The sequence below is a fragment of the Lepidochelys olivacea genome, assembly GCF_965140295.1.
Source record: "Lepidochelys olivacea isolate rLepOli2 genome assembly, chromosome: 6".
Taxonomy (NCBI): Eukaryota; Metazoa; Chordata; order Testudines; family Cheloniidae; genus Lepidochelys; species Lepidochelys olivacea.
The window spans coordinates 25,858,489-25,886,305 of record NC_140416.1 but is presented as its reverse complement, the minus strand read 5'-3'; the positions used below and the strand labels follow the sequence as shown (position 1 = coordinate 25,886,305).

General features: G+C 41.7%; 1 protein-coding gene across 1 annotated transcript in view; it reads left to right on the top strand.

Annotated features, from left to right (window-relative positions):
- OTOG (otogelin) overlaps positions 1–27,817 on the top strand; it is a 166,558-nt gene that overhangs the window by 128,614 nt on the left and 10,127 nt on the right. The window contains exons 40-54 of the mRNA XM_084632568.1: positions 1,024–1,207; positions 6,329–6,549; positions 8,517–8,655; positions 12,397–12,591; positions 13,432–13,644; positions 14,404–14,508; positions 15,489–15,599; positions 17,361–17,462; positions 17,921–18,019; positions 18,510–18,550; positions 19,736–19,811; positions 21,408–21,586; positions 22,906–23,010; positions 23,459–23,578; positions 26,359–26,404. Of these exons, the coding sequence (XP_084488694.1) occupies positions 1,024–1,207; positions 6,329–6,549; positions 8,517–8,655; positions 12,397–12,591; positions 13,432–13,644; positions 14,404–14,508; positions 15,489–15,599; positions 17,361–17,462; positions 17,921–18,019; positions 18,510–18,550; positions 19,736–19,811; positions 21,408–21,586; positions 22,906–23,010; positions 23,459–23,578; positions 26,359–26,404 (1,936 nt within the window). The remainder of the gene's footprint in view (positions 1–1,023; positions 1,208–6,328; positions 6,550–8,516; positions 8,656–12,396; positions 12,592–13,431; positions 13,645–14,403; positions 14,509–15,488; positions 15,600–17,360; positions 17,463–17,920; positions 18,020–18,509; positions 18,551–19,735; positions 19,812–21,407; positions 21,587–22,905; positions 23,011–23,458; positions 23,579–26,358; positions 26,405–27,817) is intronic.

Genomic DNA, 27,817 nt, shown 5'->3' with positions numbered 1-27,817 from the left:
AGATTGTCAGAAATTTTCTGGTACCTCCAAATAGGGATTACACACTTGCTCATTGGTCTTTTTCTCTGCATGCACAATGGAGTTTCTATAATACTAACAGTTTGAAATATGAGAAAGTAACTCATAAAATTGAAGCAACAGATTGAAATGCGTGAGTCCATTTATGAACCAGAGCACACAGCAAATGAGAGCCATGAATCTTTAATAAGGCTCCTCATTCATTCATTTATCCATCCCATTTACAATCATGCTGGACATACCTCACTTTCCTGGGGGTGCCCTTATAGTTCCATTCATCTCCCCTTAAAGAGAAGTGTGTGAGAAATTTTGAACAGCTTTATTTCATTTAGAAACAATTTTATCTACCGTAATTTCCCATTTTGTTCTTATTACAGAAAACATTTCCATAAAACAATAGCTTTTTATTATCTGAAATGTTCAGTTGTTCCAGTAGTTTGATCCTAGATGGGTGATAGGATGGTCATTTCAATAGCAACTAACTGAGAGCTTTTTTCTTGTGTGTATATCTATTCAAAATGTATTTTTAAAAAGAAGAAACCCAGTTGTGAAAAGTTAGTTTTGAACCTGGGACTCGCCCCATACTACAGTCAAATATGTTGCCAATGTTATATGAAGAAACCATAGGGGCAGTCTCAAAAGATCAGTGAGTTAAAAGTTGTTTGAAAAGAATCAAACATTTTCATTTTAGCCCCCTCACTGAGTGCTTTTGTACAAACCGTCAAAGTTTGTCATGGCAACAGATGAGTGTTGCGTGGTAAAAGATTTGACTAGGTTTTGCATGCCTGTCTCTTCAGACCATAAATTGGGCTAGACTAGTTCAAAAGTCAGACCATGGGCATCTTGGAAAACCTGGACTGTGTTTCTGATGAATAACAAAACCAGTTCATGTTTCATTCCAAAAGTTTCATGGACATATAGCGATCACATAAAGTAGAAGAATAGCTTCCAATATAATGAGGTGTTCAGATTACTGCTGTGCCTTTGTTTATAACATCTTTTTAGATAACTGTAAATTCAAGATATGCCTGGCCTACAGTTAGAAAATATGGATTTAAAATTGAGGACACTGGCTTCATGTATGTAATTGAGACACCAACAAATATCAGGATTCAGTGGTTTCACAGCACGGGTGTGGTGATCATAGAGTCAAATACAACCAGTGAACCAAAAGCCTTGGGACTATGTGGTAAGTAGAGAGTACTGTAAGCATTCAAATGTTCAAATGCTTTGCTGGAGAAAGGAAAAGCTTTTTCCTGGTTACAAGTAATACCATGAGCAGGTTCAGGCTTCCAGGTGTAGGTATGGAGCCTAAAAAGATGATCACAGAACAATTTAGATAGTTGTGAATGTTAAAATAGTGTAAATGTAAAACTGTTGTTAACCATGTTAATTGTTGAAATGCTGGTTGATGCCCAGTTGTTGAAGTGCAATTGTTTTTTCTTTTGCAATTATGCCTTTGGATTTAGGCTATTTGAATCACAGGCACAAACACTGAAGTAATGTTCAAACAAATAGCCCAGTCATAAGGATGAAAAATGTCTTACATTAAGCCACCCTTGGCATCAAATGAGGTCATTAATAGATTTAGTGTTTGCTATCCATCAGAAAGGAAATACAATCTTCTATTTTCACTTTCTAAATACTTTCACTGTATTTATTTAATGGGAGGGATCGTGATAGCTATTAACTTCATAGAACCAGTCTAGGTTGGTCTTGTTGCTGAATTAGTTCAGAGCTGTATATATGTGTGTGTGTGTATGTGTGTGTACTCTAATAACTTTTAAATTATGATCACTATTAGGTTTCTGTGGTATGTACACATGGTTTCATTCTTTCTGGAAGTTGTATGGATGAGATGTTAGGTCTATAGCATTATAAACACTGATATAAATCTTCACTCTGACATTTGAATTATCCTCTGCTGTAAAGCAGAGCTTGAAATCAGGAATACAAAGTTCATCATTACTCTATCTTGCCAGTTTCAGAAAGGGCAAATATGTGTAGCACAGTATCAAATACCAATGATAGCTTAGTCAAGTTCCATGTCCCACAGACAATAACACGCCCCAAATGGAGTAGGAGAGCTTGAAATTAATATCAGTCTAAAATTGATTATTATGTTCACTTTATTCTGGTTTTCTTCTTCCTTTTTTCTGACTTAGTCCTAATCCTTTTTTAATGTCCATCTTACTTAGAATAAACAGAATCAAGAAGATAAAGATAAAATATTTCATTTGGCCTAGGATTATATTTAGCCTGCAGGATTTCTTTGTCTTACTAGCCTGATTGCTATCTCAGAGAGAACTCAGCAATACATTTCCAGTGCACATTGCCTGTTAACAACATTACAAGACATTTATGTGTTCTTTCTAGGCTTGTGCTTCAAGCCCTTCTGCTGCAGAGGATTGCTCCATATTTTCCTGACAGATCTGCCCCTATGACTCCTGATTTCTCCACTTCACCCCCATGGAGGAGCTATTTGGTGCTCCTGCTTGGTGGCAAAGTATCTGTCTTGGAACAAGCTCTGTCATAGACAATAGGGATTTGTCCAATAGGGGGATCAGGTAGAGAACCCTCTGCCCCTTCCCTGCAAATAAATAGTATCTACTGAGGCATCATGGGCTTAGGGAGGATCATGAGGCTCATTGCCTGAAGGAGACAGGAAGATAGTGGGAGCTTGGGTGCCTCAATAGGAGCCTTTCAATAACATGTGTTTCAGAATTGGAGGGGTCACAGTGGGATGAGTTGCCCCCATTCCCTGATGCCCTAGGTGGGAAGATCTTTTGGTCTGTTTGCTGCTGAAAGCTACATTTCCAATATTACTTTGGGAGCCGGGAGGCCACACCCCAACACAGGATACAGAGGACCCACTTTCATCCCTGACCCTCCCAAACACAGACTGCTGACTGTGGGATGAGGGGCAAGGCAGAGTCTGAATTACACTAGTGTTTCATAGCCACACAGCCTGGCCAGGCTGCAGAACTGTGGCGAAACTGAGCACCTCAATGAAGCTTCAGCCTTTTATTTGATAAATCTCTTTTACAGTGCGAGTTACTCCCCACCTGTGCAGATGTGAAGGTGGGAGAGACTTGCCAGATTGGACAACATTCCTGCAGAAAGTAACTCTTTTGAGTCTTATCATATTCATCCCTTTTTGTTTCATAAACTCCATCTCCTCACAAGACCTCCTTAAGATGACAAAAGCTTCATGGGGGAAACTTATTTCTGGCTGAACTATTTGCAACTTCCAAAAGATTTCTTCTCTCCAAAGGCCTGTTCTTACCAATGAAATCAATAGGTGTTTTTCCAGTGGCTTCTGTGGGAAAAGAATCTGGACCCATGTGTGCGTGAAAAATGATAAAATAGAGCCAATTTTCCTTTCATTGAGAAAGGATTAGATCCCTCTTGAATTACTGGACAAATCTCTTTGGAACTAGTCCATATAAGTGCAGAGACTGTGAGAAAAAGGAAGTTTCTAAAAGCTCTTTGCAACAAACAGTGCTTCCTAGAAAAAAGGGATAGTGGATTTGTCCATCATGTTGCTTTTATAGTCGATGGCCCCAAAAATAGCTTCCAGAACTGATTGATGGAGCACCCCACCATTTCACATTGACCAGATGTCTTGCCATAATCTTTCCCACCTTGCCACAATATTGCCCCTGTTCCAAGATCTTTCAAGGTTCCCAACTATTTTAGTTTAAAACAAAGATGAATTATGATGCTCCTTTCTGAGAAATAAATGTAGAAAAGATTGGTTCTTTTCAGCTGAGGAGTAATATTAATGTCTCTGTGGATGCCAAAAGCTATGCTTCAATATGCTATCTCTTAAGCTTATAGGTGTTCAACTCAGCCCAGAGGTAGCAGCATGTTTGGGTGTGTGTGTTGTGACAGGGTCAGGCCAGATGGCTACAAGAGGCTGGTCGAAGGTAGATACATTAGTTCCAGGTTAAGCAGGTCCCTTTTCCCTGGGTAAGATAACAGGGACTATTCCAGAACACTCAGGAACTATCTAGAACTAATTAAGGCCAGCAGGCTAATTAGGACACCTGTAGCCAATTGGGAAGCTGCTAGAATTAATTAAAGCAAATCAGGACACCTGGTTTAAAAAGTCTGTCACTCCAGTTAGTAAGCTATGCGAGTAAGGAGCTGGGAGTGAGAGGACGTGCTGCTGTAGGACTGAGGAGTACAAGCGTTAACAGACATCAGGAGGAAGGTGTTGGGAGGAGGCCAAGGGGAAGTAGCCCAGGGAATTGTAGCTGTCATGCAACTGTTCCAGGAGGTACTCTAGACATCTGCAGTCCACAGGGCCCTGGGCTGGAACCCGGGGTAGAGGGCTGACCAGGGTTCCCCCCAAACCTCCCAACTCCTGGTCAGATACAGGAGCTTCCACCAGAGGTGAAAGTCTCTGAGCTGATCCCTGACCCACATGGTGGATCAGCAGAAACTGCGGGGATTGTTCTTACTCTATTTTCCCCATGCTGGCCAGTGATGAGGTTATCTGAGTGAACAGCAGATTTGAGCCATGAAAGTGGCCAAACTGAGGGCTGCCGTGAATCTCTGAGGTGAGCAAAATCCGCCAATAAGTGCAGGACCCACCAAAGTAGAGGAGGAACTTTGTCACAATGTGTAAAAGTTAATACGGTGTCAGATGAGTATGTCTAGGCATTTCACGGGAACTCCTTTTTACACCACAATGACATTTACACTTTTTGCATTTTCAATTAAACAGAGAGCTGCTTTTATGTCCTTTGAATTTTTTTAATGAATTTTTGTTTAGTGCTTATGAAACTGAGTGCTCGGAGCATGGGCAGTCACTCTCTGAGCTGCCCTAAACAGCTCTTCCAATGGATCAGTGCATCCCTCCCTTCAATCTTCATGCCATTCAGGATGTGAGTCTCTCCTGAGCAGAGGCTGCCAGTGATACCAGTTTATGTTGAGGATGGATGGTTTATGCTATAGGCAGATGCCCACTTTGGGCTACAGTACATTATGGCAAACTGGCCAGACTGTGGAGGGCTCCTCCTCTTTCACCTTTACACACAGGCTGACAAGACTCGTGGGATTGTGGGGTGTTAGTCGCAGCTCTCCACTAACATCCTTATGGAAGTTCTCATATGCGTGTCAGAGTTAACTGCCAGCAAATGGTGGTAGAGTTCACTGGCTGCAGAGCAGGGCGCAAGCTGCACCTTCTGTATGGGTGACATAGGCGCTGACTCTATGGGTGCTCTGGGGTTGGAGCACCCACGGGCAAAAAAATAGTGGGTGCTCAGCACCCACGGGCAGCCCCGCCCATCAACTCCTTCCCAGTGCCTTCTCCCTGCCAGCAGGCCCTGGTCAGCTCCTCTCCCACTTGCAGGTGATCAGCTGTTCGGCGGTGTGCAGGAGGCGCTGGGGGCGGGGGAAGAGTGGGGGCAGGAAGAGGTGGGGAAGGAGTAGAATGGGGGTGAGGCCTGGGGCAGAGTGGGGGTTGAGCAACCCCAGGCAAATCACAAAGTCAGCGCCTCTGATGGGTGACAAAATTCCTGCTCTGAAGTCCCTGCCAGGAGGATCCAGAGGAATTCTTATAGTACTTCCTTACTTAATAGGGGTTTGTGAGACTATATACATCAAAGATTTTGAGCACAAAATTATTATGTTAATGGGGGCCATATTAAGTTCCTTAGTACCTAAGAACTCATAGGTAGAGAATTTCTTCTGGAGGCTCTAGATGCAATACATCTGCTATTACCCACCTTTGGTACACCCGAGCAGAATTCTGCCTTTTCTTATTTTGTGCCCCTTCTTTCTTCCATCCTTTACATTTCAAATATAATATTCCTTTTCCTTACTTTCACTTTGCTTAACTTGTTTGTGGATGAATAGTTGTGCATTTGGGTCCTACTAGCAACCTGCCACATTTTGTTAGACTCTGATACTAATATGCTGCGTATATAGTTAAATACTGGGGGTATGTCTACATTGTAATAAAAGACCCACAGCAATGAGTCTCAGAGCCCCGGTCTTGACCTGGGCTTGTAGGCTCAGGCTGCAGGGCAGTAAATTGCAGGATAGACGTTTGTGTTCAGACTGGAGGCCAAGATCTGAGACCTTCCCTGCGTGGGATCCTGAGCCCTGTGAGCCTGAGTCAGTTGACCCAGGCCAGCCACGGCAGTGCTGCAGGTCTTTTATTGAGTGTCAACAAACTCTGTGCTCATTGATTTTAATCAGAAAAGCTAGATAATGTATTTGAACTTCAGTTATGGATGAAGATAAAAAGGTGCACAACCCACAACAGTGCTAACATATTGTTTACTATGATCATATGCAGGTTTCTGTGATGGAAGCTCAGCAAATGACCTGATGCTACCCAACAGAACAGTTTTAAGCAAAACTGATGCTCCATCGAATTTTATAGACAGCTGGCAGGTGCCAAGCACATTAAAGTATGTTGGAGAAGACAGGCACCAGGAAACTAATTGTTCAGTCATGGACTGTTCCAAGTGTTTCAGCTTGGTGATGAACCAGACCTTCAGTAGCTGTCATCCTTATGTACGTTAACTATTTCAGAGGTTTACTGTATTAGAGAGATTTAATTTTGATAGATTTTTATTTATTTGATATGATGTTTTTAATGTAGCTAAATCCAATAATGCATGATAAATGTCATGAGTGGTATATGTGCATCCTATTATAGTTCTCCATTTGTTGTAGGTTAGAAAATTAACTGAAGAATGGAGCTGATCAAGATGAGACTTGCCTTAGGGCAGCTGACATTCAAAATCAGTGGCTGCCATGTGGGTTTAATGTTAATAATAACAGTTCTATTTGAAAGTGACCCCAGTGAAGGCACTCCTATTTCTGCATCATATAAGACAAAAACAGTCCACTTAAAATCAAACAGATGACAGTAGATTAGTAGATTTATGACAAAAAGTGCTAGAAAGGTATGAGAGGGAAAGACAATAAATGTGGGTCCTATAACGGTAATTCTAAGAATACAATATATATAGATAAAGGAGAAAAGGTTTGAGGCTCAAATAGGTCTCAGATGTAGCCAGCGGTTATGCTTTAATGTGTTTTAAAGACCAACATTGTCAGCTCACGGTCAGCCAGTATATAGCAGCCAATTTAATGATTGCACAGAGAGTGAAATATGCTCATGATTGTTCAGACTCATGAACAAATGTGCTGGTACATTTTGACTGAGCTGCAGGCCATGGACAAGCATAATAGTCAATCCTCTTGGTCAAGGTGGCATGTAAAGCTGTCATGGGATACATAATGACAGAAGGTACAATTTTCCCAGTCACTTAAGTCCCATTTTCAAAACTGATTTAGGCATTTAGGAGCCTAAGTCCTGTTGACTTTCAATGAGACTTAGATTTCTAAGTGAAAATGTGACATAGGGGCTTTTGAAAACGATACCCATTGTCTGTGCACACTGTGCAATTTAACCACTTTTATGACACATCCAGCACTTAGAGCAACCTGAGTTATCCATTCCACGTTGGCTGAGCATTACTCAATGGGAGCCAAGGAGCCTTTCTGAAGGAACAAACCTATGAGGTGCCTTCTGTCACCTCCAGGCCTTATCTCATTTTAATGGGTGAGCCTGATTCAATACAGTCTTACTGAATTTTTTACATAATTAATTATTTCAGTGGAGTCTCACTGGTGTAGAAGTAGAATAACATGGTGGTGAATTGGATCTTGTATACTCAAGGTTGGTAGCTGAACTCCATCTGCCATCCAATCCATCTATCCCACAATAGCCCCACTTGGCACCATCTTAAAGCAAATAACAAACACAATACACCAGTTAGACAAAACCATATTTTTGACAAACTGTGGAGGGAAATCGTTTACAAGGTAGAAACATATTGGAAAACCAATGAGAGCGGTAGGTAACATGCTGGTATGTGCCCCATCTACCATTCTTTCCAGCTGTCTTCTGGATTACTCTGGATTCTCTCCCAACGGTTCATGAGCAGACACTGGAAACTTACCATTGCTTCTAGGTGACTCTCTCTCAAAAGGAGACTATACCTAGATACCCTGCATTCTCACACATGAAATAAGAGGGTAATGCTAGATGAGAGGCTAACATCTAGATGGAAATATAGGGGGGAAAGGAAGAAAAACAGAGAATGAGGTATTTCATGACAAGAATGATTGTGCCTCCCACTGGCAAACATAGTATTAGTTTTTGCCCTAAGCATCCCAAATTACTTGGTTCAGGGAAAATAAGAGTTCCCTGCATTCTCTTTACATTCAGGAACCTTCATTTTCAGATGCCTTTGGAAAATAAATCCTCTTCATTTACTCAGGAAGGCTGGGAGCCCAATGCCTCTTCTGTACCTTCAGTTCAGCCTGGCAGACCTTGTGATTTCCCTGTCACTAGCTCATATAACTGCCTGATAGGATCCCCAAAGTAGTGGAGATATTCACCCTATTTCATCACTGTATGAAGGTACATTCACAGTGCAACATTAACACATGTATTTATTATTTATTAGGTTCCACCTGAATTATTCTGTGACCTGTGGGTTCAAGATGTGGAATACATTCGGAATCCTTGTATAGCACTGGCTGCCTATGTGGCCATGTGTAACAAATTTAATATCTGCATTAATTGGAGAAGTTCAGATTACTGCTGTAAGTACTGTGTTCTAAGGTGTATTGCATGAGGTTTCTTTAAAGAATAAGTTATTGCATGTCAAAGATAATGCAATGTGTTTTAGTGTGGTGTGTTTATAGAAATAGATCACGTTAGCTGATCTGCCTGTTTTGCAGCATCACAATGCATTTAGGATCAGAGTTCTAGCTTAATAAGTGCTCAGCTGTCATGGTTATGAATGATCTATCACCTAGAATCTAGACAGATAACTAGAACAAAGACAGGTGGTAGCCTGCTAAGCTAGCTGCAGGAGAGAGTGAGCAATGGAAATATTTTTTTTTCTTGTTGCTCTGGACTGATCCTCTCTGGCCCGTGCTCAGATTCACACTAAAGAGCTTTGAAAAAAGCTGCACCCAGCCTTCTTTGGATGGAGGAAGGACTGCAGCAATAAGAGGGTGTTTGGAAAGTAAAGGGCCCTAACTGGAGCAAGAGAAGAGGATCCTGGATGAAAGAATGCATCACAGACAAATATGGTCTGTACATACCAATATGAATATACATGGATTACAGCTACCATCTGTAGGTGCTATGGATGAAGGAGTGCATGGCCCAGAAGAATGATATGATAGAAATGGAACAGGGAAAGTTCTGTGGAAAACAGTACTTTAAAATCATGACATATATGATATATATATATATATATATATATATATATATATATATATATATTCACACGTACACAGACACACAGACACACACATATATATGTATATAAACAGCCACACAATATTTGAAAATCAGATAAAAAATCTTTCGTACAGGCATATGTGATATCTTTGTAAATAAAAGGGACTGGTTTTTCAGGCAAGGATTTTTAAATAAAAATACAGACCGAGTGTAGAAAACTGTGAACTATAAAGCAGATTGTATTGTTAGTAACTTTCTCAACTGATACTGTTCTTACTTGCAAATTGTTATTTTACTATAGAGCTCACAAAATAAGTTTGGAAATATAGTCAACTATGTGAAGCTTGTTGAAGTGACATCACCCTCTTTTATTGTTATACCATAGTGACCTCTGCTGGGGGTACGTAGTAGGCAAAAACAGTGAAGTCATCTTCATATTTTCTGGTCACTAGATGGAGATGTGTTGTGATCCAGTTTTTAAGAGCCCAGAATCCTGTGATTATAGGGGCATGATGGATATTTCCTGTGTGGTATCATGAGTATTTTTAGTAGTGATGAGCTGAGTAAGATCAACTCCCTCTTCAAACTAACCCTTAGGGTATTTGCTTTAATTTGAGCCTTCCCCATTCCTGAGCAAACACTCCCACTGTGAACTGAGTTCTTATCTTCCATCATGGCCATCATTCCAGTTAGCCACTTTCTCTAGGTTGAGCATCATCACATCGAGGGGAGTAGTGAGCATGCTGCACTCTGTGCTGACCACACTGCACAACTTTTTAGAACCAGGTCCTTTCCCCACAGCTCTCAGACCAAGAAGATAACAATCCATTTTTAGGCTAACATTAGTAGCCTTGCCACCATAGATTCTTCAGGAAATATGTATGCACAATAATCATATAAATCATTAGACTAAGGAGACTGACCATTATTAAAAACTAAAAATCTCTCCCTTCCGTGCTTTGAGCTGGTCGTTGCAGGACAATGGCCTTCCACAACACTCATTTAATAAAATTTCTCACTTATGGGTCAGCACAGTGTGATGTTCCCCTCTGGTGTTGTCTGGACCAGTGATCTGCTAGGCCACGCCAATCCTTCACTCTGGGAGCCAGCCTTACCCTGCTGTGCTATGAGAGACCACACTCCTGGGATGTTCATACACAGCCTCTGGCATGTAAGCTGCTCCCAGCTGCTTGCAAGCGAATGACACTAGCCAATATCTCCGGTCCTAGACACAACCCTAGGAACCTCCGTCTTGCAGTGTCTAGTTATGCCCACTGGCCGCTGCAAGCTTATATAAGTTAGTCATTTTAACAAAGAAATTGATATGTACCAGGCTTGTTATCCCAAGGGGAGCCCCTGGCACACTTCAAACCAAACTCACTGCTTCAAGTAGAATAAACAAACAAATTTATTAACTATAAAGGTAGATTTTAAGTGATTATAAGTCAAAGCATAACAAGTCAGATTTGGTCAAATGAAATAAAAGCTGATCTTAACACTTTCAGTGTCCTTAAAACTTAGATGCTTCTCACCACAGGCTGGCTGGTTACTTTTCAGTCAGGCTCTCCCCTTTGATCAGCATTTCAGCCTCTTGGTGGTGGTGGTGTCTGTAGATGTAGGTGGAAGAGAGAGAGCATGGCAAAATGTCTCTCCCTTTTATCATGTCCTTTCTTTCCTCTTGGCTTTGCCCCCCTCCCCCATCAGAGTCAGTTGAGCATTACTTCATTGCAGTCCCAAACTGCCCAAAGGAAGGGGGTGACTCCCTCAAGGGTCTAACAGATTCTTTTGTTGCTGCCTAAACCAGTGTCCATTGTTCCTGTGAGGCTGGGCTGGGTATGTCCCATCCATGCCCTGATGAGGTGTGAACTGCCTCTCTGTTCTTGGAGAGTTTTTGCATGGGCCTGCTTTAAGCCAGGATGATACATTTTCAGCCTCATAACTATATACATGAAATTATAACCTTACTGTAACATTACCGTAACAATTGCTATAACATCACTATAACAACCATGCTCAATGCATTATGAGCCTTCCGAAGACACGCGACATGACAAACTTTGCATTGGATACCACACAATCATTTTATAAAGATGAACATGGGGATGCTGGGTGTTCCCCCGAGGTACGGAGCATCAACACAGATAAACCTGTAAAGATCTACAATATATGAAAGAAGAGTGACATTCTCCCATGGCTTTCAAGAAGTATGGTTAAAGTAAGCACATTGTTTTGTACTGAAAGTGAAAATAGAAGATTTGAGATTTTAAAAAAAGAGTTATCCCCAGCTGCTGTAAATTTGTGAAAACTGAAGTACTGATTTTCACTAGCTAAGGATCTCATCTTTGGTGTTCTGCAGACAGAACTACATCAAAGTGAAATGCTGTAAACTAGAGACTATATGTTGTCATTTAAATCGACTGCCAATGCACGCGCCTCATGTAACCATATTTACAGCTGTTAGAAGAGAAGAACATGAAAAAGCAGTTTGTACTGGATAAGAAAGACAGCACCAATACGTATTGTCCAACAGAATCATTAATACCAATAGCTACTAAGTATGGCAGCATATCAGTAGTCCCATTCATAATCATTTGGGTGAAAAGGTGTTGAGTTTGGTTGCCTGCACATGCAACTTGGTGTAGTTGATGAAGATTTGCCAGATGCTACAGTAATCAAGATATTTGTCATTTCATTTCATCTGGGAAATATTCAAACTATTTCAATAAAACATAAATAAAAGATAAACCTACATGTTTAAATGTTTTAAAAATCTGAACTGGTTTGTGAGGAGGAAGAAATTGTGTGTTGGGGTGGGTTCTCTGGCACTCTCCCCACTGCCTCCCAGAAGGCTAGCTTTTGCCTGGGGAAAATATTATGTGGGAGGGAAAATGAGTTAAACTGTTTACAAAGTTTGCTCTTGACAATTCTGTGCAAATTTGTTGATCACTTCTGATTGCATATAGGAGCTGAGCAATGCATATCAATGTAACAGAGGGGAATTTCACACACCCTGTTTGTGCCCTTCTGTACCAGACAATACCCTTATGTGCTTCAAACTGTGGTCTATTTTAAATGTTTTATTTCCTTGTTAGCCTTTCCCTGCTCAGAAGACACCTTCTACCAGGCCTGTATAGCTGCCTGTGAAATTCCAAGAACTTGTCAGAATGGTGAGCCCACTCCCCAGGATTCCGAGTCCTGCTCAGTGCTGACAGAGGGCTGTGTCTGTTCTGAAGGGACCACTCTTCACCGTGTTCACGCCGGTCTCTGCATTCCAGAAGAGAAATGCGGTATGTATTGATCTCCCCTTTTTGGTTTTTGCCATCTGTCAAATGATGACCACCTTCTTGAGCAGGCCTCACTAATTAGTGGAGCTCCCTGTCTGATGGCTGGGCTGATGCTGTGTGATTTCTGCGCGCGATCTGAGCTGATACTCAGATTAGTGCTCTTGTGGTCCAGGATGCAGAGGCTCTACCAGGTGAACCAAAAAAAAAGTCTCCTCCTGCCCCACCACTATACTCAGGTTCTCTCAAGAGGAGGATGCTCTCACAGAGAATGCTTTTAGCTTGTTTTACAAATGGACTGTCCTGGGCCCACATCACTGAAAGGAATCCATCCCCCCAGAGTCCCACTGGGAGGGATCCATGAGGGTAGATTCCTTTTCACGACTGGGACCCACCTGAGAAATTTTATCCATGTAAATATTTTGTATTCTGTACATAACATTCAGTGTGCAAAGCAAAGCAGCCCAATATTCTAAGCATGTCAGGCTTTTCTCAGGCTCCTTTTCAGCATACAATAGCCAGAACACATTAATTATTCATTAGTTAGCTGTATATACCCACTGGTCTTGTTTAATGGGAGGTGGAGGCAGTCGTGCTGCAGCAAGAACCACCAGAGGACATCTGCCTAACTCAGGGGTACTCTGGAGGGACAGCTCCACCATTGCATCATGTCCTCCCAGCCATGCTGACTCACACCCATCCTCCCTCTTCTATTTGGAGTGGTCAGCGCTGGCCATTAGCCCAGATCCAGACACTAATTTGCAATCGCACATATGCCACAGAACAACAAGATGGTCAACTCTGAAACAGCATTAAAAATTTCTGTCTTCTATTGCAATAATTTAGCCTGCACAGACAGTTCGGGAGCACCCCACGCAGTAGGGGAGATTTGGAAAACCTCCCTTAGCGGATGCTGCATGCACAAATGTGTTGACAATGAGACCATTATTCCTGTGGAATACAACTGCTCAGATGTGCACGATTTAGACTGTCAGCGCTTTGGGGAAATGGCCCTGATTGTTCCTGATGATCAGACCTGTTGTCCTCAAAAGATCTGTAGTAAGTATCCTTAACAAAGGATATGAAAATATGAAGTGTCCTTTCTGGCAATCACACTTCCTTTTTGCTATGGTTTGTTTTTATACTATACATGCTATTTTGGAGGACAGAATGATGAGAACTGGTTTGTTATGCAGCAAAATTCTTATAGTGGCTGGCTGGCTTCTTTATGTGGATTTGAATTTGCAGCTGGATTTGTTGCTTTTTTGAATGAATCATATATCTAGCAACTATTGAAAGCAGTTACAGGCTAAAGCCTATATGTTCTTTTAATTAGTCAATAAAAATATATCATCAGAATAATCCCTAATTTAGAAGAAATATAGAGATCATTTACCATCTTTGCAAAGTAAATTGGTAGCAAAAAATCATACCAGAATTAGGGGAACTTTTTATATCCATACTTTTCTAGAAGATCCCACGTTCAAAAGCAAAGGTTACAAGTTACTATCATTGTTGATGCCTATGAGGGATTGAGATCAGATTGTTGCAAAGAGTTCTCCATGGGGAATAGATTTTTAAAGTTGGATTTTCACAAGTGCTCAGCTCTAGCCTAACTCTGCTTCCAGTGAGAGTTAGGCTAATGCTGAGCCCTTTTGAAAATCCCACTATTAGCCTTTTTGCACGTGTTTTATTATTATTTGGGGTTCTTTAACAATGAACCAGAAACACAACTTGATGTTTTCCATTTAACATAACCTGTACTGAATATTGTAGAAGTTCATCATTTCTTTTTTGTGTGTGTTTTTTTTTAAATAGTTTGTAATCAGAGCTTTTGTGAATCCTTTATCCCTGAATGTAAGGGCTTGGAAAAGCTAGTCACTTACTATCGTGAAGATTCCTGTTGTCCCAATTACACTTGTGGTAGGTATTTTATGAAGAAGTAAAAACATACAACAGAACTATTTTTGGCAGAAATGTCTGTATTATAACAGCATTTTGCAATATTCAAACTTATTCTTATGTGCTACAGATTAGAGGTTCTTGCAGGATTTCATTGTGTGAAAATTTTGGAGTGAAACTATAAACCGTTTGCAAAAATGGATGGAGTTTCACAGGGAAAAAATGTCAGTGCAAATATCATCATTATGTCTGTAGACAGAGCTCTCTTTCACTTGTAAACCCAGGGCTGGATTCTAGTTCTTCTTGTGCAGGTGCACTGGCAAAGGAGTCTTCTGTGCAAGGATCAGTCAGAAAAGTGACCTAGCACTCTGTGGAGTGCTGAGCAAGGGCATGACTAACATGCCTAGTTGTGTTCCTCTGCTCTAAAGGGCTATGTCCCAGTGACTTAGGGTTGCAAGACTATGGTCTCCTCTCTGCCTGCTGGTGCCTGGAAGCAGGCATTGAGGTTAGCACATGCAGCTCCATCTTTAGTTCAAATGTAAGACCTGCTGATGAGTGTGCTACGTCCTGAGCTATTCTATCTGTGACTGTCCTGCTCAACCCAGATGGCTCAGGGAGCCCCACTCAGCTGCTCTCCTCCTCCCAGTCTTAGGTAAGAAGAGGCAGAATACCTCCTGGGTTCTCCCTTCTCTTTATTTTCTGCACTCAGTTTGCATGATGTAGTTGTCTACTTACCTTCCTCTGTGGTATATTTACTTGAAGGGATGAAGATGAGCAGTTACAGAGAATGTTATTTACATAAAAGAGTCCAGAGTCTGGGATGTAGGTGCCTTTTGGTTTATTATTTCATAAATCTAAATGCATAGATACATTGTTCTGAGATTGGCTTGGCCTTGATGATGCTATAATACCTCCCCTCTTTGCTCTCATGGGAAAGGGGGAGAACCATACTTTTTCCCAAAGATTGACATTTAACGAAAAATGTTTTGTGCTTGTTTTAGAATGTGACCCATCCAAGTGTGAACCAGTGGAACAGAGTCAGACCTGTCGAGAAGACCAAACTCTGATTGCTGCTCGTGTGGAGGGGACCTGCTGCATATCTTATATATGTGGTATGATATCTTCACTTAATGTGACTGTGCATGTTAGCATATAGGCAAGGATAACTGGATAATCATTTATCATTTAAGGCCACAGTGGGGCACCCACCACAGCTGCGTAAAGCCCAGATGCCATTTAAAAACTGTTTGTTGTCTCTATAGGACAAGGAAAATGGCAGACACCATCCCATGCGGGGGTTTTTGGGGAGCTGCAAAACAGCACTGTATGATGTTGTAGCAGAGCTGGGGATTGAGGGCTGGGCCAGTGGGGTCCATGCATAGTGTAGATCAGTGGCTCTCAACCAATGCCGGGGGGCTGCCAAGGGAGGCACAGGAATGTGTCAAGGGAGACATAAGCAGTGTGCTTTTTTTTATTTTTATTTTTTTAAGAGCTCTGGCTGTCAGCCCTGGGTGGCTGGGGCTCATGCAGAAGGGCTGTGCACACTTGTGAGGCGGGGATAAAGGGGACAGCTGGAGCCCCACCACCCGGGCTCGGGCTTTCCTTCCCCCCATTCCCTCACCAAGAGGCAGCCTGGGCTCAGGCTCCCTCCACCCCAATTCTTCACCTGGAGGTGGCAGGGTGGCAGCAGCAGTGCAGAAGTGGCAATGTGGCACTAAGTCTGCTGTGAAAAGTGATATTGACGAATATCACTTTTCTCATTGCCTCCCTTACTTCTGTGCTGCTGCTGGTGAGGCCCTGCCTTCAGAACTGGGTTGCGGTATATGTACTTGCAGTGAGGGGAGGAGGCGCATAAATGATTACAGACACAAAGAAGGGGGGCCTGATCAAATAAGTTTGAGAACCATTGGTGTAGAACAATAATAAAATAACACTCTTGGCATCATGCAAGATTTCCACTTGCTGCAGTATAGATCTTTGCCGTACAGCCAATAAACTGTCCTGTATGTGTCCCTCAAGTAGACTCATTGTTTCTGCACTCTGTTGATTTCAGTGGAGCACAGAGTGAATCTTTCTGGCACAGTATGCTACATGCAACTATTAAGGCATTAAAGAAAAACTGTCAAATAGCTGGGGTTTCAGTAAGGACTTCTACCTGGGACAAACCTTAAATACATTTGTACTAAAGGAATTTTCATTGCTGACAGTTTTCTGTGCTCACTCTGTTAGCAGGGAAGCTATGTGTTGAGAGTGGAGCTTTCTCCTGCACAACCTGTTGTCCTTTGGCCTATGTTTGACATCATAAATCTTTCAACTAGAAATGCCTGTGATACCAAAAATTCAATACTGTGGTTTTGCTGCAAGTTCAAGTAAGAGGATACAACAGGTGTCAGGGATAAAGCCTTTTGTTGGGAATCAAAGATTTCCTCACAATAAAGCCTTTCACAATTACGAACCTTGGGCTATTGCAAACCTGGTCCCTGGATCCCACCTGGAGCCCCACCACTGCAACAGGGAGCTGAGAGCTCCTCTGGTCCCAGGGCTGCAGTGGGTGGCAGAGAGCTGTCTGCTCAGGCTGTGGCCCCAGGGCTGGAGGAGCTCTCAACTTCTGCTGCAGGGCTTGAGGTGTCAGCCCAGCAGTGCTCTTTCAGTATAGCGAACCCCTGGCTATAACAAACAAATGGCTTGCATCCCCAGGGGTTAGTTATGGCTAGGGTGTGCTGTATTTATGTTCAGGCAGACTGAGGGTGCCGTAAGACAGCTGAGTGACTCAGCAGGCAAAATACAGTTACAGTTAGTAAGATCTTGTGTGCTATGTCTCAATAACGTTTTCAGTTCCCTTCCTTTCTTGTATTTAAATCTGTCTTCTTCAGCATGTGGGGTTTGCTCTGATCAGATACCAAAATGTCAGGAAGGAGAAGTGCTTACTGTGGATGGCAACACTACGGATAGATGTTGCCCTGCATACCAGTGTGGTAAGTTGATTTGATTTTTTTTTTTTTTTTTTTGGTGATTCTTAAATGAAAATAGTAGAGTCACTGCACTGAATTTCCTAGTAATAAATGTTCAGGGCTATAACTGGTGGAATAGATATATCTCTCCTGTTGGGCATATAATCTGTCCTCTCCAGTGCTGAACCTATACACTTGTCATGTTTAAAGTTTCATGTTCATAAAGCAGCATCCACACACCTATGTCATGTATGGGTATTGGTCATTCCTGGCACTGTACAGTGGAGATTGATCAAGATCAACGCGGAGCCTTGTAAAACAATTTTAAATGCAACCCCCACCCCCACCCCACCCCAGCCTACCCCAGAGTTCTCCAGAGCTTTTCATGAGTGAGCAATTCATTTCCTGTGGTTTGTATTTCTGTTCATCAAAAAAAAAAAAAATAGGACCACATGTTTAAGGTATTTTTTTCTTTTTTTTAGTTTGTGAAACTTATCGTTGTCATGAATTCGACTGTGCAGTGGGGATGTCTTTGATGGAAGTTTGGAGCCCAGAAAAGTGTTGTCCATATCGTACATGTGGTAAAATGATCTGTTTTAATTTTAACTGTGTTAGATCCTGTTGAGCTGGCAAGATCTCTGTGGCCTTTTAGCCTGAAGGCTACAAAATAATCAAAGTTATTCAGCTGTTAACCTGCCCAGGGTGCAGGCTGTTTTGGATATGTCTCCCATGGAGAGGTGCTGGTGCGCAGATGAAATGAGGAGTAGCCAGCTCAAAGCAAGGAATCTCTTAATCTACCAGATTTTTTCTTTTTTTCAGAGAGATCGTAAAATAAGTAGTTCTAATAGCTACACGGCAAAGTGGTATATGGGATCCATTTATTTGGGATTGGGGGTCAGGCTGGAAGAGAAGTCAAGTGCAGTTTGTCTCCACAGTATTGGATTCAGCAGGAGATGTTTCAAAAGCCAGCAGGGCTTCTGTAGTGACTACTTGGTGCAGTTTGACACTTTTTTTTGTTTTAATGCAAATGGCAAGATACTTTTCTGAATGATAATTTCTGTTTTATTTTAGAGTGTGCATGTGATACAATCGCTAAACCTCAGTGCAAACTGGTATGGAATCCATCCTGTTAAAATGAATTATTTTAGAATTTTCTTGGCAAAAATATTTAAAGTGTCAGTAAATGATGATGATCTTCTTTATCTTCTCCTCTTTTCAAATTGCTTTAGTGGATAGATTAGATAATTATGGCATAATATAGCTGAAATGTTAGTCATGAACACTTCAGTTGTTATTCAAAACATGGTTTAAAATCTAAGAGAAAAATATCATGCAGACTAAAATGACTATCAGGTATCAATTTGCTTTTCTCTTTTAGGATCAAATCCTGCTCTGAAATATACATACATGGGAATTGCATGTACACATCAGAGGGCAGCATTTGGCCTTTATTCTGACAGAAATTAAACACTTAAATGATCATTAATTTAATACTATCCTGTCATGATGAATATGTCAGTGTTTTTTAAACATCAGGCTCTGATTCAGTAAAACACTTAGTCATGTTTCAATGGGACAGCTTATGTGCATTCTTCTCATGTGCTTAAGGTTCAGCACATGCTTAAAGACTTTGCGGGATAAATACATTTTGAATTCACTGTGATTATTTTATCCAGAAAAATGTATTATCCTTGGAATAATCAATAACAAATGTAATTTGACATCTTAATGAACAAATAGTATTTTTTTCTCCATGAAATATTATAGTCTAACTATATAGAAAAAGCTAACAATAAAGCTGTTATTAATAGGTTTTTAGAGGTTTGTTGCGGGGGGGAGGAAGGGATGAATTTGATTAATCTTAGTGCATATGAAAGAAAATTGGCCAATGTAAAATGTAGGATCATATTCTCTGCTTGTGTAATTCCATTCACATCAGTGGAGTTATCCCAGCAAATGACATGGCCCAGACAGCAGGCAGACTTCCATTAACAAGTGTGCCACTGGAATTCACCCTCTTGACCTGCCATGGTCTTTCCACTTCAGTTTCAAACTCTTCTTACACTGTAATCATTCTCACTTTGGAGGCATAAACAAATGTCCACTAAGTCACAGCCACTAAACTAATTTTCACTTGTGGGTAACGAAAGTCAGATTCCAGACAAGGCTTCAAGGGTTAAAGACTAGTGTATTGACTATGCTACTTAGCCCTGAAGTGAAAGTTTAAGTGAGAAAAATCAAACAGACAAACACTTGTTTGTGACATCACATTATCTTTTTTTCTTTTGTGTGGATAGGGGGAGAAACTGCAGATAGATGACCAGTTTCAGAACAGCACAGAAAATGTTTGTGGCTGTATTAAGTACAAGTGCGGTAAGTAGGAGAAGAGTTTGTGTCAAAGACATATCCCCTACAGTGCTAAGGGTGGATCACCTGCTATGGACCATGCATTCACTTCTGACGCATGGCACTGGGGGGAGAGAATTCACTGAAATAACCCACATACTGGGATGAAGCAGAGGAAAAGGAGGGTACATGTTAGGCTCTCTCACTAACTGTATAGTTGTGCACAGTCTCCCACTGCATACCTGGAAATAATTCCCACAGCAGGAGAGCAGGGCAGGGCAATCGGGGACATGAGTTGGAGGCAGTGGTGAGATGCTGATGAGCAGCAAATTTAAGCAGCATATTTCTCTTCACAGGGCTCAGTCCTGCAGTACTGAGCACTAGCCCCAGCCCAGCAAAGCATGTAAAGAATATGCTTCACTTCTAGCCCTTGAGTAGTTCCATTGATCCATTATGAGACTGCCGCACAGGTGCTGCAAGTTAAGTATGTGCATAAGTGCTTTGCAGGATGGAAGTCACAGTGCTCAAAACTGTGCAGAATCAATCTCAGAAAGTACAGAATGGGGCCAGAAGAGTCTCAAACTTGTGCTGCCCTGTGGAGCAGGAATTCCCACAAGGCACTCAGTAAGCCACTATTAAAGGGTTGCAGGTATGTGCCTGTCTGGATGGAGTCAGTGGCACCTGCTGCAAAGACATGTTGTTATTTCTGGTCTAGGGGCTTGTCTACACAAACATTTAGTTCTTGGCAAGCTGGGGTGTGATTTTATCCTGCGCTAGCCTGCCATGCTCTACTCCCTGCATTCACCCTGCTGACATGCATTAACTGTTTAATTTGCTTTGATCCAGTCCTGTTTCAAAGAGAAACAGGGCAGATGCAAAGCACAACACTGTACATGAAATGCAATCTGTTAGGTCTCCACTTTCAATTCCTGCAGATCTCCAGACTGCAGTATGTGTGAAGTTCTTTGGATTTGGCCTCAAACTCTTATGTTGCACCCTGATAAGATAGTATGTCAGAAATTCTTCTCCATTATATAAACTTCAATGTGTCTCCCTTTCACTTAGCTACACACAGCCAGAGGAGTGTATACAGGGCTTAATTTGTAACGAAAGAGGTGCTGGGGCTCAAGCAATTGTTTTCCTTGCATAACTGATGCAGCAAGCCCAGAGGTGCCGGGGCTATGAACTGCCAAGCCTAGAGGTGCTGGGGCTCAGTCCTGGCAAGCCCCGCCACAAATTAAGCACTGATTGTATGGCCTTTTGCCGACAGTCATTTTAAAGCTCCTTATAATGGAATATTCTATCCATTTCTACGTCTCAGGCATGATTATGGTAGGAACAATTTTGGGGCTGTAGTGAATGCCATTAAACATTCTTATTAAAGCTGTAGGGCTAGGTCCTCAGCTGGTGTAAACTGGTGTTGCTGTATTGAAGTCAATGGAACCATGCCAATTTCCTTCAGTTGAGGATCTGACCCCAATTTAAAAAAAAAAGTTATATTAAACACTACATTAGCTATTGTCTTCCTAGTTACTCTGTAATAAACATTACGTTTTGCTTAGCTGTTGTAAAACCAAAGTGATTTGTGTGAGTGTGTTGTATATTTTTTATGTATTGTTGCAGTGAGAGACAAGGTGTGTCTGACTAACGAGAGAGGAGTACTGCGTCCTGGACAGACAATTGTGGAACACACACCTGATGGCATTTGTCATACTTCTTATTGCACAAACATGATTGATCCCTCCACCAAATACTATCGGATAAATATCTCCCGGATAAACTGTGTCATCAAATGTGAAGCTGTAAGAAATTCTGAATTTTAAACGTTCATATTGTGTTTGGTAATCTTGATTAAACTATGAGTTTTCATTGGTAATTAAATTATATTCATAGGAACTGGGTGCTGAGATTAACCAACTGTGAGCTCCTTCCTTAATGATCTATTGTAGCTCTTCTGATTAAAACTGTGTAATGTTAATAATAATGTAAACTTAAGGTCAAACTCTGGACCCCATTAATGCAGCAAACTTAGTACTTCTGTATGCTGGATGGCCTAGACCTATCCAGTGCTTTCCTGTGCAAATTATTATTGCAAAAGTAATCTGCATGAGTTGGGGGTATAGGAGGCTGTGGCTGGCTGAATCATAGAATATGCATGGTAAACTAAGCAGACTTAACGTTTGAACCCTAGACCTCACCCCAGAATAATCCCTGTTCAATTCTACTCATGGAGGACATGTGGATCAGCCACTCCATGAGTTGGGATTAGCCTTTGCCACAAAGTTTAGATCCACATTTGGAGCTGGACTTCCTCAGGGCTGCTTACATAGGGTTTTTGCACTGGCCCATTATAGAAGTAGGACCTAGCTTGAAAGTTCAGATGACGATCTGAGCTTCCACAGAATGCAAGGGTGCTCAGAACTGGTTTCAGAAGAGCCCATCTCTGGTTTCAGAAGAGCCAGTACTGATGTGTAACACTAAGATACTATGATGAGAGGTATAAATTCATAAAGAAGAAATAGAACACTACTACCCCACTTTCCCCTCTAGCCTCAGCTTCTTTGGGGTGAGCAAATACCAACTAGAAATTGGCTCTAGCTGAATATTTGTAAAAATGAAGAAAAACTTTACTAGAAATCCTGTAAAAATGGACTAAATAACCCCCCATCCCCATCCCCCACACATCCAAAGTCTCATGTTGTCTCTGTACAAAATACTGTGAATTAATCCACAGCAAAAGTCTTTTTCTATGTTTTTGGTGTGTGAATTTTCCTGAATACATATTGATTACAATTTGTAATACATCAGAATTCAAAAGCACATTGATTGTTGGATAAGCAGTCACATGCACTATTTAAAAATTGTAAAGGGCTCAATTCATCTCTCAAAGTCAGTCTCTTCGCATTGATGGCAGTGAAAGCTGGATCAAGCTCAGTAACATCTTATAAAAAGTGAGTGTATAAGCTGTAGACTGAAATGTACAATAATAATTCTCAAAGCTTCACACCAGCCTGAAAAATCTAACCCGTGATGCTAACGTGGTATCAATATATTAAAAACAATTATAATATCTATTCTCTGTCTTGTTATATAGCAGGAATAACATGTTTGATTTTTGCAGAATCAAGTATATGAGCCTCCAAAAGATTTAACAACCTGCTGTGGTCACTGTAAGAATGTATCTTGTCTCCACACTTTCAGCAATGGGACAGTCTCCAATTTTAAGGTAAGTTTTTGTAAAAAAAAATTTACCTTTGAAAATACTGAGAAGTGACCCAAAAGTTAATTAGATGCTATATCCAAATTCTGACATCTGACTTGGGCATGGTTCCCATTGCATGTGCATTGAAGGACATATTTGGCCTTATGCATTTATGTTTCAACAATAATAATTGAACTGATGCCTCTTTCAAAAAAAAATGTAAAACCAAATAGAAAATAGGCTCTCTTGCTGTGTCACTGAAATAGATTACACCTTGATTACGCTTTTTGGTGAGCCTCAGTATAAATTTATGCTTAAAAAGTTCCATCTAAATTGAACTTTTCAGGAGGTTTCTTTGTGTTAATTCAGATAGGACTGTATTTAATTGCATTGTTTTAAAAAATAAAAATAACACCTTGTGACGTCTTGGCCCAAGTTCTGATGATGGTGATATTTTACAATGTTTAAACAGCCCGGTACTACTTGGATTTCAAACTGTGTCAAGTATGACTGCACAACCACAACAGTAGGACCGGTTTTAATTACATCTTCCATCAGCTGCCCACCCTTTAATGAAACTGAATGTGTGAAGGTTAGTGTTTTTTAGACAGTTTATTTCATTGTTATGGTTTGTATTTGCATTTGAAGTTTTATTTTTGACAGTTCTAAAGTCTTCCAATCATCTCAAAAAGGGGAAAAATTATTGTGTCTGCTTTGATCTTTAAAAGCAAAATGTCGATGGCTCTAACTACTCTAACTATACAAAACCTTTGCCTGCACATTCGCTGGGTCAGTAAGCTTCCTGAGCTACAAAACTGTAATGGACGTTCCATATTTTGAGAGGATACGTCCCCCTTTCAAGCAGGTTTGTAATGCCAAGCTTAGCCTGACACAGCTGTCCAAACCTGTAAGCACTTCTGGGTTTGATCATTGTCACAGCTGGGTCATGGGTGACTAGACCTAATAGTCAAAGCCACGAGCCTATACCCACGAGATAAGAGTCAAGAGTTGGCTTGGTCAGCATAGCAGGGGGTCAGAGGCAGGAGAAAAACTGGAGATCAGGAACCACGAATCATATGCCATTTGTCAAGACAGCTCAGGATGCCAGGAAATCAAGACAGGGGAGCAGGCAGCACACAGTACACAGCAGGGTGGAACCCAGTTGCTCAGACAGCTTCCTGTTGCTGCTGTTGGCTTAAGGAAAGCAACTGGGCCATTCAGCCACTCTGGGGCTTCTGCCAATCAGACCTCAGGACTGGAGCTTCATACTGGAACTGGACTTTGTGGGTCTCAGGTAAATTATTGTCAGTAGGCTGCCAGATAGGGTTGCCAACTTTCTAATTGCACAAAACGGAACACCCTTGCCCTGCCCCCGCCCCTTCTCTGAGACCCTACCCCCACTCACTCCAGCTCCCCTCCCTCCATTGCTTACTGTCCCCCACCCTCGCTCGCTTTCACTGGGCTGAGGCAGGGGGTTGGGGTGCAGGAGGGGGTGAAGGCTCCAGCTGGGGTGTGGGCTATGGGGTGGGGCTGGGGATGAGGGGTTTGGTGTGCAGGAAGGGGCTCTGGACTAGGGCCAGGGGGTTTGGAATGCAGGAATGGGCTCAGGGCTGGGGCAGCGGGTTGAGGTGCGGGAGGGGTGCAAGCTCTGGCAGGGGCTGTGGGCTCTGGGGTGGGGCTGGGGATGAGGGGTTTTGGGTTCAGGAGGGGGCTCTGGGCTGGAGCTGAGGGGTTTGGAGTGTGGGATGGGGTGTGGGGTGCAGGCCCTGGGAGTTTGGGTGCGGGAGGGGGCTCTGATCTGGGACAGGGGGTTGTGGTGAGGGTGGGGATGCTGGGATTGAAAGGGGGTTTGGGTGCAGGAGGGGGTTCCGACTGGAGCAGGGGGTTGGGGTGCGGGCTCTGGCCAGGCGGCACTTACCTCAGTTGGCTCCCAGTTGATGGTGCAGCAGAGCTAAGGCAGGCTCCCTGCCTGCCCTGGCTCCACACTGCTCCCAGAAGCGGCCGCTATGTCCGGCCCCTAGGTGCATGTGCAGCCAGGGAGGTTCCATGCACTGCCCTCATGGCTGCAGGTGCCGCCCCTGCAGCTGCCATTGGCCATGGTTCCCAACCAATGTGAGCTGCAGAGGCGGCGCTGGGGGAGGGGACAGCATGCGGAGCTTCCTTGAAAACCAGATGCCTGGCAACCCTACTGCCAGATGGAGGGTTGGAGTGTGGTTGCTGGGGACACTGGGTCATGACAGTCATAGACGTCTCTTTTCTAACTGACTTACTGTATATGGCAATTTAGCTCATAAAAATGATGGAGAATTTAGGCTGAATATCAGGAAAATCTTCCCAATAGTAAAATGTATGAAACTGTGGTATAGTCTTGCAGATGAAGGGAGGTCATGAAACCTCCATTGGTCTGAATGCATAAAATTAGGCTGGACAAAGTAACCAGAAGATATACTGTATGGAACAATCTTGTATAGTTCTCTCTTAATTCTGTGGTGGGGTGTGCGTGGGAGGGTACTAAACCAGGGAACAGTCTTAAAGGAACTATGCATCTTTAATACCCCTTCCTAGATGACAGGAATGGAGTGGTCCATCAGAAAAAAGAGGCCCAGTTAGGTAGAAGATATTTTCCATTCTAGCCCCTAAAATGGCAGATGTGGAAGAGCAAAGAGGGTTTAGCAAAAGTCAAGTTAGTAGAAAAGTCTTCTCCTTCTTTCATCTTTTGGAGTTTTTGAGAAAGCAAGAAAGTTTCAGTATTTTTTCGGTGATCACCATGTGAGAGACCTGATGAAGAAACAAGGTTGGAGAGATCACTATGGCTTGTAGGAGTGAAATTGGACACTGTAACTGAGCCAGTACGCCAGCGAAATTATTTGAGAATGCTTTGACATAGACTGTAATTATTCTGTCTACTTTACTCAAGTTGGTGCTCCATCTTACAGTGTCAAAGACAGTGAGCTGTGGCTAGAATGGGCCTTTTGTTGAGCAGATTCTTTTTTATGAGAATTAACTCCAGATCAGTTTTCTGTGACCATAACTGTGCTCTACAAAGAATCAACATTTACTTTCAAGAATCACATGATAGAATCTGAGATCCCACAGTTGTTTTCTGTTCTAAGCTCTGTTCAGGTACCACTCTGATAACAGTTGGTGGATGATGATATTTAATGACAGCTACTGAATATTCACATGTGTTAATAGACTCAAGTTAGATCATTTAAGGCCAATTTCTTCCCTGATCCAAACCATTGCAATTAATGAGGTTGCATGGAATTGTAGATCAGGATAGAATAAGGGAAGTCACCTCTAATAGCATTGGTATATAGGTGCTACGATTAAGAAATTATTCTAACGTTTTTGTTTTTCTTTTTTGTTTAGATTGGAGGTTATATTGTGCCCTTTCTAGAGGGATGCTGCAAAACATGTGAGTGACTAATAAGACTTCAGGAATCAGAAAAGTCCATTTAGCATGTGATTATAATAGGAGTGAGACTGGTTTACTGTTTCATGAGGGCTTGATTCTGACCTCATTGACTCTAGAAGAAGGATGGCCTTTACTAGTATTTTTCAGAAGTATATTGACTGGAGCTAATGGAGTTAAACTAGAGTAAAACTGGTGTGAGATCAGACCCAGGGTCCTTTTTATGGTCTAATATTTTACTTTGAAAATCCAATGAGACAAACTCTCCATTAAAGTTACAGAGGTTTTGCCATTGACTCTAATGAGGTCAGTATTTGGCCTGATGGCTTTGAAGTGCATCAGACCTCTCCAAATTAACCTCCAAATGAGTGTTTAATTCTACTTTAATCCTTCAAGATCAGTGTTTTATCTGGTCAGATATTCTTGTCGTAAGTCACAACAATTTAATAAAATTATTTGTATTTCCTTTAACATAAGTTTTTAAATCCTATCTTCATACCAGTAAAAATTTAAATGAATATAAATTTGAATATAATATGAGTATAAATAAATAGACTTTTGTGGCAAACATTATTTAAACTCATTTTACAACTCCTATGCACTTGGCTCAAGTAAAATGGAGTTTGAGGAGTCAAATGCTGTGCAGATTACCTTTATGAGAGGCAGCAAGGTCTGGGAGACTGACCAACAGGTTAGGAGGTAGCAAGTCCTAAACTCTGCCCCCAGCTCTCCTAGTGACTTGCTGTGAGGAGTTGGCAAGTCACTTTGGGCTAGGTTCTGTCACTTTATGGATGCTGCGCAGTGCCTTATTCATCAAGTAGCTCCAGAGAAATGAATGGAACTACTTGTGGAGTAAGGTATTGTACTACTCAATATGAGCCAGGTTGGTGGAATATGGCCATTGCCTTCTCTATCTCTGTTTTTTTATCTGTACAGTGGAGATGCTCCCCCTCACGGTTGTGTTGAGGCTCACAGGAGTAAGCAAACTTCCCAGAGGGTTGAGAGACTCAGTTAGCTAATATTTGTGCAGCACCTTGCACATGTAAAGTGCTATAGAAGTGAAAGAGATGTTCCATATCTTAGAAATCACTATTAGTTTTAATCTTTACTCTGAAGAAAACCCTTTTTTCTTTCTGCTTCAGTAAAGTTCCCCAGTTGCCTGGGAGGTATAATAAAATCATGAAACTTATGGCAGTGACTTCTAAAATATGGAACATCTTTCACTTGTATAGTACTTTACATGTGCAAGGTGCTGCACAAACATTAGCTAACTATCATATGTAATTGGTTTAAAGGGACATAACAAATATTACAATAAGCAGTAATGTTTCCCTCAAAATATGGTGCTGATTTATATTATTTAGTGTTATTTTAGATTCTACTATATAAACATAAACACTTGGTCTCTTTTCCTCT